This window comes from Panthera tigris, chromosome X (genome assembly GCF_018350195.1).
Source record: "Panthera tigris isolate Pti1 chromosome X, P.tigris_Pti1_mat1.1, whole genome shotgun sequence".
NCBI lineage: Eukaryota > Metazoa > Chordata > Mammalia > Carnivora > Felidae > Panthera > Panthera tigris.
This window is the reverse complement of record NC_056677.1, coordinates 97,313,907-97,325,883: the sequence shown is the minus strand read 5'-3', so window position 1 is coordinate 97,325,883 and position 11,977 is coordinate 97,313,907. Positions and strand designations below refer to the sequence as shown.

At 50.5% G+C, this 11,977-nt stretch overlaps 1 protein-coding gene across 1 annotated transcript; it reads right to left on the bottom strand.

Moving 5' to 3' along the window:
* Positions 1-3,264: 3,264 nt before the first annotated feature.
* Positions 3,265-11,755, bottom strand: PGRMC1 (progesterone receptor membrane component 1). The gene is made up of 3 exons (XM_042974618.1): positions 11,332-11,755; positions 7,756-7,911; positions 3,265-4,638 (listed from the first exon to the last, which is right to left on the bottom strand). The coding sequence occupies exons 1-3, from the start codon at positions 11,657-11,659 to the stop codon at positions 4,535-4,537; spliced, it is 588 nt and encodes a 195-aa protein (XP_042830552.1). The 5' UTR covers positions 11,660-11,755; the 3' UTR covers positions 3,265-4,534.
* Positions 11,756-11,977: the final 222 nt, after the last annotated feature.

Here is an 11,977-nt window from a genome sequence, read left to right as displayed (position 1 = left end):
CCTACTGCCTGTTCATTTACCACGTGCATCATCTACATTTTCTGTGAAAATCTATGTGCCCAGTTTTGGGGTTGTTTTTTTTTTTTAAGTTTCATTCACTTATTTAAGTTCTCTCTACACCCAGCACGGGGCTCCAACTCATGACCCCGAGATGAAGAGTTGCGCACTCCTTCGACCGAGCCAGCCGGGCGCCCCTATCCATGTCCAGTTTTAGTCTTGCTCCTATGTGGGGGTCTGTTGAGCACTCGACTTCAGCTCAGGTTGGGATCTCGCAGTTCTTGGGTTCGAGCCCTGCATCGGGCTCTGTGCTGACAGCTCTGACAGCTCGGGGCCTGGAACCTTCTTTGAATTCTGTGCCTCCCTCTCTCTCTGCCCCTCCCCTGCTCCCACTCTCTCTCAAAAATAAATATTAAGAAAAAAATTATAGGGGCACCTGGGTGGCTCGGTCAGTTAGGTGACCGACTTCGGCTCAGGTCTAGATCTCACGTTTTGTGGGTTCGAGGCCCGAGTCGGGCTGTGCTGACAGCTCAGAGCCTGGAGCCTGCTTCGGACTGTCTCCCTCTCTCTCTCTTCCCTTCCTCCTCCCCTACTCCTGCTCTGTCTCTATGTCCCTTTCAAAAATAAACATGAAAAGATAAATAAATTTTTAAAAAGAGCCTTTTTGCTTCTATGCAATTTTTCCCTTTATGACGCTGATGTTTGGGAACTGTGTCAGAGCTCACACAACTGAAGATCACAGTTTGATCTTCAGTTTGGATAAGGTGAAATGATAGTATCTGGACTTAAGACTATCCTCCCTTCGGCAAAGGTTTTTTTTTTTTTTTTTTTTTAATGCTTATTTATATTTGAGAGAGACAGAGACAGAATGCGAGTGGGTTGGGGCAGAGAGAGAGGGAGACACAGAATCCGAAGCAGGCTCCAGGCTCCGGGCTGCCAGCACAGAGCCCGACGCGGGGCTCGAACTCACGGACCGTGAGATCATGACCTGAGCTGAAGTCGGATGCTCAGCCGACTGAGCCCCCCAGGCGCCCCGGCAAAGGTGTTATCAATAATCTTCGAAGGTAGCAAAATGGACTCCATGGCATCTCATCTCACCCCTTCAGCACCTGGTGGCAGTGTTCAAGTTCTACAATAGCCGGGACTAAGTGGGGGTGTGGGGGCGTCTCGGGGGCTTCACTGGTCAATCTTTGACCATTCGGGAGTCACCTGTATTTTCACGTGAAGCGTCCAGCACGCTGCCTCGAAGTGTTCTGTAACAAAGGCTGCCTGTACCTTAGTACAATCTGGGTACTTTACAGCTGAAAGGTCCCTTTTGGGGGGGTCAAAAAGCTCTGTCTCTGAAACAGCAAGGGCTGTCCGGATGCTTGTTCTGGGTCTAGGATTAGCCTGTTTGGCCCTCCGACGACGTGTTGTGAATGTGTTGTTATGTAGAGAAGCCACAGATATGGGGAGGCGCGGCAAACACAGAATGCTTAGGACGCTAGTCCTGAGAACGCAGGGCCTCTGCAGGGGCTGGATAAAGGCAGGGGAACAAGCAGATGTTCACCTCACACCTCCCCCACTGGCCGGGTGCCGGTAACCTCCACGCCCCCATCTTAAATGGCACCTTTTACATAATGTGGCTTCTGAATATGCTAGCTGGATTTGAGAAGTTTCTAGACTGAAGTCCTGCCTTCTAGTAATATCCTTTTACATGTAATCAATACAATGTTGATTTCATTCTCAACGGTGGGGAATCGGGCTATTTGAGATTGAAACTTTAACAGGGCCCTGGATGTTTTCCTCTTGGCATCGGGCACACTGTTTAGCTTAGAAAAAGGAGCAGCCTAATCTTCGCATCTGAAAGATTTCAGGCTGCAAGGTGGCCCAACTTCTCTCTCCCACCCCTTCCCAGAAGCACACAGCGTAATAGGGTGCTTGGCACAAAACAGGCAACTGGAATATTAGTTGCATGAAACCTAGTGGGGGCGGGGCGGGGGAGGGGGGGGGAAGAGCTCATTTAAAAACAAAAGAAACAGGGGCACTTGGGTGGCTCAGTTGATTAAACAGCTGACTCTTGATCTTGGCTCAGGCCATGATCTCCTGGTTTGTGAGTTCAAGCCCCGCATCGGACTCCATGCTGATGGCGCGGAGCCTGCTTGGGATTCCCTCCCCCTCTCTGCCCCCACTCCCGAAATAAATAAATAAAAACTTAAAGAAATAGGCAATGTTTGGTAACAGAAAAACCGGAAAGCTGCAAGCCCTCTTTCGTCCAGGGAGTACATCCCTCGTAAGAAAACTCTGCCAATTTTAACGTCAAAATGGCAAAACACTAATATTAATAGGCTGTATTTATACAACCAACTGCATACGCAAATCTGATCTTTTGCTAGGAGGGGAATTAGCTACCGTGAAAGAATTCCTGAATATTCTCCTGGTCAGATGGTATCTGGAAACGGAAACAACCAACCGTGCCTTGGCACTTGCTAATGCCATCAGCAGTTACCCCTTAATAACCTTGCTATGGACCCGAAGGCAGGTCTGCCTTGGAGTTTAGAAAAGTTCTGAGGCAGAATTTGACAAGTCACAAAACATAAATTCACTAGTTTTTTAAAAAAATGTCCATTTGTACGTTGGAATTAAGGCAGCTTAGCTAATCTCGATTCACTGTCTTCTTAGGTTTATTTTTAATGTTTATTTTTGAGGGAGAGAGAGAGTGCACAAGCAGGGGAGGGACAGAGAGAGAGAGACACAGAATCCGAAGCCGGCTCCAGGCTCCGAGCTGTCAGCACAGAGCCCGACGCGGGGCTCGAACTCACAGACTGCAAGATCATGACCTGAGCCGTAGTCGGATGCTTCACCTACTGAGCCCCTGAGTTTATTTTTATTTGAGAAAGAGAGAAAGAGAGCAAGGCGGGGAGGGGCCGAGAGAGAGGGAGACAGAATCCCAAGCAGGCTCCGCACTGTCCGTGCAGAGTCCAACATGAGCCTTGAACTCATGAACCCCAAGACCATGACCTGAACCCATCAGGCACTTAACCGACTGAGCCACCCAGGCGCCCCTCAATTCACTACTTCTTCACAAGATAAGCTGGTATTTGGTTTGTGGTGTGAGGGTCTGAGGTCTTGCCCCTTAACGGGTTTCTTTTTGAATACACACACACACACACACACACACACACACACACACACACACCCCTCAGGAGCGAAACTGAATATTAAGCTAAAGTAAAATGACCGAATCTGATTTCCGAGGTTTAAAAAAAAAGACAACCCACCACACTATACTGGGTAAGACCGTTTTTATTAACTGACCAAAGCACTTCATTTTGTTTTCTGATTTGAGGTAAAACCATTAAACACGGTTCACAAGAAAATACAAGGACTATTCAACTACAGTTACAAGGGTCGGAGACCTCACTAGTTCATATACTTTTACAAATTCATACAATTGTACAGTCTACGTAAGCTAAGTTTATTGTTAACCGAAAAGACCCAGTTATCAGAGACCTAGACACCCGGCCCGACTCCTCTTGCGGCGGCTACTTTTGTCGGGACAGAAGAATGACGGTTACCTTAACGAATGGATTTTGAGAGCCGCGTGGCCACGGCGACCTGTACTCTCTTCGTTCCCCCGAGGTGGGCGCGAGGGCTGCCGGGAGAGCAAACGCGTGTTCTGTTCGGCACGCCCCCCGCCCTCGCGGCAAACCCGGTCGGGTAACCATCGTCCCACCGTGAACGTGGGGATGGGGAAGAGGGTCCCTACATTTTCTTCGTAGAGTTAGCCTTTCAGGCAAGCCGGCTGATTTCTTCCAAGGCTTCCCTTCGAATGTTCAGATCCTATTTCAAGCCTCACTGTATACCGCTGTGTTAGCGGGGGCATCTGAGTGTCCAGAGGACCAAAAAAAAAAAAAAAAAAAAAAAAAAAAAATCGTAAGGCGGTCTAGAAACACAGCGAATGTATTTTTCCCAACTGAGCCCAGCTTTGAGATTTCAAAAAAAAAAAAAATTTTTTTTTTTTTTTAATGGACAGCTTTCTTTAATCAATACCGGAGGCTTTGGAATACTGCAGATTTGCTTTAGAGGTAGATAAAACAGAAATCGTGCAGCTAAGTCAATTGAGAAATGAGGGATTTGCTGTCTTGAGAACGTCGGGACTGCAAGTTCATCCTTTGTTCTCGGTTGCTGGAAGGGCTCTGCATTTAACATCTTTACCTGCTTGGGCAGGGAGGGAATACCCAAGTCTCGCCCGTCTCTTTCAGGAAAAACAAACTGAAAGTCGGCCCGTACTGACTACAGAGAGAAGGGAACGGTAATAACGTCTGTATTACGGCCCTGCAGTTCACGGTCTGGATTTGGGACACACAAACGCATCATGCACTTGGGAGACGGGAGTTAATTGCGTATCAGTGTCACTAGTGATGTTAATTACAAAAACTTACAGCCGAGTTCGAAACGTTTCTAAATATTGGAAATCACCATGTTTTAAAGACAGACTGGAATGTTACAAATGATTCTGCAAAATACAAAAATAGATCTGCTTCCACCGGACGCTCTAATCATTTTTCCGAGCGCTCTCATCTTTTGCTTCTTCCTCATCGGAGTACACGGTGGGCTCCTCCCCCTCCTTCAGCAGCTTGCCCACGTGATGATACTTGACTGGAGGCAAAGAAAACACAAATGATCGCTCTCGTGCCTTACCCAGAACCACTACCTCCCACCTGCAAACATTCACTAGAGGCCTACGGTCTATGCGGCGATGTGCCGGGCTTCTTGAAGGTCTCTGTTAGGAAGGTCTTATGCCACAGTCCTCGGTGACCGGGAATTAAGAGTTTTGTTCAGAAGAAACACAGAAGGGGTGGCGGTGTTGGGCGAGGAGTGTGCAAGGGAAGGCTGACGCAGAGTCGTGTTTGTGTGCACAAGCGGGAGAGCAGGGCTCGCTAGGAGTTAGTTGGAAGGGTTTCAGAACACCTCACGAAGGACGACATGCTTGGGAGGACGCGTAGGAGGACGTGAGGCAAGAGGGATTTCAGAAAACGAAAATGCCGCGTACGGAGGCATGCGGGCGAGGCTGAACACATCTGGGGAACACCGGAGAGACCGAGTTGAGAGCTCAACGGCGCGGGAGGAAGGCTGGCTAAGCAGTGTGGGCGAATATGATGGAGGTGGCGGACAGCCGGCCCGAAGCGTCTGGACTTCGGCTACAGGTGGCGAAGGGCAGTGAAGGTTTATGACAAAAGAACGGCACGGGAAACCAGCGCTTTGGCAGACCAGGCAGATGACAGCAAGGAGGCCCAGCGCAGGGAGCCCAGGCAGCCGGCGGGCAGATCAGTACGTGAAGGAACAAGGGCCAGGAGTAAGCAGGATGTCCATGGGAATGGAAAGGGAAGGATGCGAGCTACTTTAAAGCAAAGTTGGAAATACGAGTGAATGAAGTTCCAACGGGAGCTGGGGACTCTGGAGAGGGGGGCCCCCCCGGGGGGCAGGGGCACGTGACAGGAGCTCTACAAGGGCGGGAGGAGTGAAGTTAATACTGGCAAGAAGCAGGTCCCTGGAAACCTTCAGGAAGGGAAGTTCTGTGGGACTGTGGGGACGGAAACTGAATCGCTGGGAGTAAGAAAGCAGTGGTGAGGGACCAGCACTTCTTAGACGGGTGACAGTGAAGGGGAGGAACAAGGCCTCTAGCGATGGAGGAAAAGCGGGAGACGGTGGTTTTTCCCAACACAAGGAAAAAGCTACGCATCGTTAAAAGCAAGTGATTAAGGAGGCAGGAGAGCACTGGAGATGTTGGAGAAAACAGATTTAAGGGTGCAAACCAGAATGCAAAAGGCAGGAGAAGGGATCATGGCCCCACTGGCTGCATTCTTGAGGCCAAGCTAATGAGGGATTAAGCCTACGGATGCCAGAGGCCAAGAGGGCCGGGTCTCCTCTTTCTGAACAGGGAGTAACCAACCTGTCTAACCAGGTAGCCAGACCGGCTTTTGTGTGAAATAATCACTGGACTGGAACTCCCCTATCCGAACATGTTGTAAAGGTCCCTAGGGTGCCTGGGATTGCATAAAACAAATAAAAGGTGGGTGGCGCCCAAGAAACCCGCTTTAAGGGGAACCCACACTAGTTTTGAGTGGAGCTCCGGTGTCACAACAGAACTTGGGGCGGGTCTTAGTGGAAGGGGGAGAAAGTTTTTACAGTTTTTACCTCCTTGGTGAAGGCAGGCCCTAGAAGATAGAGCTTTGTCAGTAATAAATTACAACTCGCTGGTTTCATACAGAAGAATATTCTCTATGTGTACAAAAGCGTCCTTAGGATACCAGAAAACCAGGGACTATGTTAGATAGTGTTAAATAGCTGAATCATGTTTTCAAAGTAAAAAGACTTGCCTCTAGACTTGAAAGCTATACTTTGTCTGCTTGGGATTCAAAATCTAGGGGTAGAGCCATAGCTGGCTAATAATTAACACTGAAGTCAGCATTATTTTCAAAAAAAAAAAAAAAAAAAAAAAAAAAAGAAGGTTGGATTTAGCCAAAAGAGTCAGTAATATTTAACTGGCTATAGAGAACAGCAAATAGAAAACTACATTTGAGAATAAAAAATCTTAGGGGGTGCCTGAGTGGCTGTCGGTTGAGCATCTGACTTCAGCTCGGGTCATCATCTCACGGTTCATGAGTTTGAGCCCCGCGTCGGGCTCTGTGCCGACAGCTCAGAGCCTGGAGCCTGCTTTGGATTCTGTGTCTCCCCCTCTCTCTGCTCCTCCTCTGTCTCGCTCTCTCTCAAAAATAAACAAAACATTAAAAGAAATAAAAAATAAATTGAAAAATCCTTAAAAAAATTTTTTAAGTGTTTTTATTTTTGAGAGAGAGTGAGTGAGTGAGGAGCAGAGAAAGGGAGACACAGAATCGGAAGCAGGCTCCAGGCTCTGAGCTGTCGGCACAGAGCCCGACGCGGGGCTCGAACTCACGAACCGTGAGATCATGACCTGAGCTGAAGTCAGGTGCTTAACCGACTGAGCCACCCAGGTGCTCCAAAAATAAATAAAAAATCTGAAAGTGATGGTCATGGTCTTTATATCCTGTTTCAAAGCTGGGAAAGGTTAGTCAAATTCTTAGCAGTGAGATGTTGCTAAAGTGATAAACACTTCGGTTTGACAAGAGCTGATTCCTTAATTCCCGAAATTTGAACTAATCCCCGTCCTTCCTCCCCCCACCCTCCAGCCCCAAAGACCTCAGCCCATAGCATAAGCCAGGAAACAAGTGTCTCCTTTTCCCTTTCTTTTTAAAAATGCAGACACCATTGTTGCTGGGCAGATTATAAGCATCATTTGTAGATGAGGCCTATAGTCAGGCTCAGTTAGATTCAAAAAGAAGCTGTTTTGTTGAACACAAGTCTCCCATTCTTCAACAGACATGTGGGCTGCTTTTAAATAGCAAGCCTTGCTAGTAAGGACTTCTGAAATCCCTCTCTGCAGCCTACATGGCCATGATCCTTTCCCCGACAGGCCAAGCACCAAATCCTAGTGTGGAATCTAGGCAAACCCGTCAAAAACTTAAATAACAGAAACCCAAGTTTCCATGGGGAACTGGCTAAAAACTGGACGCAATCATGGCAGGTGACTCAGCACTGCTGCAATCACTTCAAGCCATGAACTTGATCCGTCCGTTCAGGAGCCTATCAAAATGCTCCCCAGTTTCAGGCTGCTTAGTAGTAACTATTGTGCTGCTGTGAATCCCATTACTGGTAGAAATTTGATCCAGGCACAATTTAAAAAAAAATGCTTACAAGTGAACTGAGAGTCCCAGTCACTCAGGGTCTCCTGCTGGGCGGGAGTGAGGTCAGAAAGGTCGTCATATTCGTCCTTCAGGGCTTCCTTATCCAGGCAGAAGGTGGCAAGGCCCCGGGAGGCGTCTCTTCCGGCAAAGACCCCATACGGCCCCTCTTAAAAAACAAAACCAAACCAAAGATCAGTTCTTTATTAGACGGACAGTTTCTCTGTGGTTCATACATAGGAAATAGCTTCCTTACCCATCAACGAAGAAAGCCCCCTTCTGCAGTATCCAATTCCATTTGGAAACCCTAAGTGACGTTGATGCTTTTGTCATTACATGGTGGATACTGAAGGATCTGTTGTCCTCAGACTGTCACAAATCAGTATGTTATGCATCATCATCCATTTCCTGTGATTTTCAAACAGCTAATAAGAAAGCCATGAATGATTATCTCCTAGGGCGGGATGCGGTGGTAGGAGATCGTTTAAGGTTAATACTGAGCCCACGGGTCAGAATCCGGCTTTAGGACTGAACCCAGAGCCTGCCTCTCTTCGAGGCACTAGGGCTACAGCAGCGAAAGTTACAGTTTCTTAAGGCAATAAATACTAAGGCATAAATGAAAACATTTCCTTATAAAATGTATCCCGATCCGTTTTAGTGACTCCAAAGTATCTCGTGGCGATCTTTGGTTGTGAGACTGTATTAAACATTAACATGTGGTATCTGCAGGAGAAATCATTTTATGAGAGTATCAGTGGTTCAGAAATCTCTCCTCGTGTTACATAATCTACACTGTCAATAAAGAAGAAATAGCACAGAGATCACCTCTGCCACTCTGGGGGGCTGGAAGACAAGACTCAAAATCCTCACACTTCCATGGAAAACAAAGACTGAATCAATATCCCAAACAAATATACGAAACATGAGAATGCTATTATACAGACTTTTGCCTAAGAGAGCGGTGAATCATTTTGTGGGCACTTGACGTGGATGTTTAGACTTATTTAAATATTGCACAAGTAAATGAAAAGAATCCAGTGTACTTTAAACCACGTGCTGTGTCCCCAAGGTGGATTGGGTAGCAACTCTGACATTAAAAAGTCTGTAGGTAACCACGAGGCCAGGTATGAGGACAGATCAAGTTTCAATATGCCCCCTGGTCACTGGAAAGCTCAATCCACAAGGAATTCATTTGTGTACAAATTAGACAAAATTTATGACCAACTGTTGAACGCAAATAAGGTTCTAAAGAAAACGGTTGTTTGCTATCCCACTAAAGAAGGTAAAACCCAACAAACCCATTACACAGTTTTCACATGACACATTTCACAGTTTTCACACTGTATACACACACACACACACACACACACACACACACACACACACACACACACTTCTAGCGGCCATGGTAGCATCTAGTACTTGAAAATAGGCCAATTGTTCTGGCGTGGACCTTGCTACTTCAGAGATTATAGTCACTGAATACTGAAAAATGGCCCAAGGGGAGCATTAGGAATATATTCACCAGAATGTACCTTCCCTAGAATATAAGCTCCACGAGCAGCCCCTTTTTCTGTTTTGCTCCCTGCTGTATTCCCAGTGCCCACAAAGGTGCCATGCATAGAATAATGGGCACCGGAATGAATCATTTTTAGGAATCCTTTGTAACGTGGATTATCATTTGCACATGGTATCACGCATTCATGGGCTCACAGGACGACAGCGCAGGGTAGAGACTTAGGAAGATCTCCCAACGGGCCGTCCTCAGCATTTTTCAGAGGGACAGCTAAGGCCCAGAGAGAACAATGCTTCGTGCCAGGTCACACAGCTGGTCAGTAATCCAACCCGGATTAGAACTCAGGTCACCTGATTCCCAGTGCTGTGTTTCTGTGCACAGGCCTACATTCCCCCCAATGACTTTGCAAATTACAATCATACGATGATGGTCCGTGCACCTCTTTGGACTTCTTGATGGTGCAGCTCAGTACTAACGGGTATTTACATGATTATGTCCACTGAAAATGCCTCTAGGTGTGCCAGGGTAAGTGCCGATAATAGAGGTGTGGTTTTCAAATGATCTTGACAGTTACACGGCCTACAGAAAGTAGGTCTTCTAAATCAGCCACGGGGAAACACTGCTAAGGGGACGAGTTCCGTAAGAACTTTCCCACATCTGATCTTGATTAGTTGGACTGGGTCGAGTAAAACAAAGCAGGAGTGGAGATGACGGGGATCACGGGTATGTGTGCGCGTCTCCAGACCCGCTTCCCTCTCTCCAGACCCGCGAGCAAGAGAGTACTCTCGATGTGGACACACTCCCTGAGCTCTCGGTTTTTAGGAGTCCGTATTAAACGAGCTAAAACCTCCTTCCTCTCCAAATAGTCTACATGGCACGACTTTCCAAACCCGGCCGTTTCTCAAAGGCGCCCCCGGGAAAGCCTCTTACAATGCAGATTGCTGGACCTCCCCGACAGACTCCTCCACGGTGGCGGTGATTAAGCCGGGAATCGGTGTTTTTCCTCAAGCGCATCAGGTGATTCTGATCCACCAGCAGGCTTAGAAAGCCTCATCTCTAAGGCCCTTCGGGCCTGCTGTCCTCCAAAGGCTCAGCAGTCAGCCACCCTCATTTCCCCTCCGGTTGGCTTTTCCTGAAATCCCCACACCCAGCAGCCCTCACAGCCCTACCCCTTTTGTTTCCCAGGATCCTCCCACTTCTCTCTCCCTCCATTTTTAATTTTTTTTTTTTTTTTTGGCTTCTAGTCCTTTCTCTCGCGCTACAGACTGAAATGCTCTATTACCTTCTCATCTGGCCACATTCCCATTGTCCGCTGCGTTCAGCCTCATTCCGCCCTCGAGCAGCTCCCTTACCCCCCCCCCCCGCCCACGGAATCTCCGCGTTCACCTTCCAGCTTTTCGGTCGGCCACACGCAGCGCGCGCACACACATACCAAACACATGCCACACACATACCTGACACATGCCACATTCCAAGCGCGCGCGCGCACGCACACACGCGCCTGGCGAGCCACGGACACGGGATACGCACACGCACATCACCCGCCAGCGCGCACGCGGCTTCGACCTGCTGCTAATCCCACCTCCGCGCTCCATCTCCCGCACCTTCACGTTACACCACGGCCACTCCCGGCGGCAGCGGCCTCCGCATCTTCTCCGAGGCTGGACCTCCCCCCCTCCCCCCGGCTTCCCTCGAGACACCCTCGTTTCCCTTCTCCAGCCCGACACCGCCCCTCCTTCCAGGAAGCCCCAAACCCCGTGCCCTCGAAGCGCCTCGAACACTGCGCTCGGCGGTGCCCCCCTTCCCGGTTAGCGATCTCGCCCGCCCCCCCTCCCCCCATCCCGGCCTGAGCGCTCCAGCCTTCTCCCTCCACCCCCATCCCGGCGCTGGCGGCGTCCCCCGCCGGCCGCGGCACTTCTTGAGGGCCCCTTGCCCACTGCCGCTGGGAGCCGCCCCGCCACGATCGCCATTCCTCCCCTCAGGGGCGCCTCCCTCCCCCTCGCCTCCCCCGGACCCAGCCCCGGGCCGGGGCCCCTTCTTTTGTCTCCGCGTCCCCTGGGCGGCCGCCGTTACCGGGCCCGTAGAACTTGCGGCCTTTGGTCACGTCGAACACCTTGCCGTTGATGGCCATGAGTATGCGCGGGTCCTGGACGCCGTCGAAGCGCCGCAGCTCGGCAGGGGTGAAGTCGCGCCGCTTAAGGCGGGGCAGCGGGGGCGGCTCGTCGTCGTCGCTGTCGCTGCTGGCCGCCGGCTGGTCCCCGCGCACGATCTTGTACAGCAGGAAGACGCAGAGGCCGAGCAGCAGCAGGTTGAGCGGCGACGTGAAAATCTCGTGTAGCAGCCCGCCACCCTCCAGCTCGCTCGGGTCGGCGCCTGTCGCCGCCACATCCTCGGCAGCCATGATCTCTGGAGCAAAGGTTGGGCCGGGCTAGGGAGGGCTCCGGAACTGGCTGCTTTCTCCTCCCTCTCTGCGAGCTTGTGGCGCGCACGGATCGGCGGACAAGGACTAGCCGGCGGAGGAGGCGGGGCGGGGCGGGGCCTAGGCGGGCGGAGCCTCCCGGCCCCGCCTCCCCCGCGGCCGCCGGGGCGCCGCGCCCCGCCCAGCTCCGGCCCCCCACCTGGCCTCCCGGCCGTCGCTCCCCTCCCCCAGCCGGATCCCGCCTACCCTGGCGCCGCGGGACCGGCCCCCCCCCCCCCCCCCCCCCGCCTCGGCCCTACC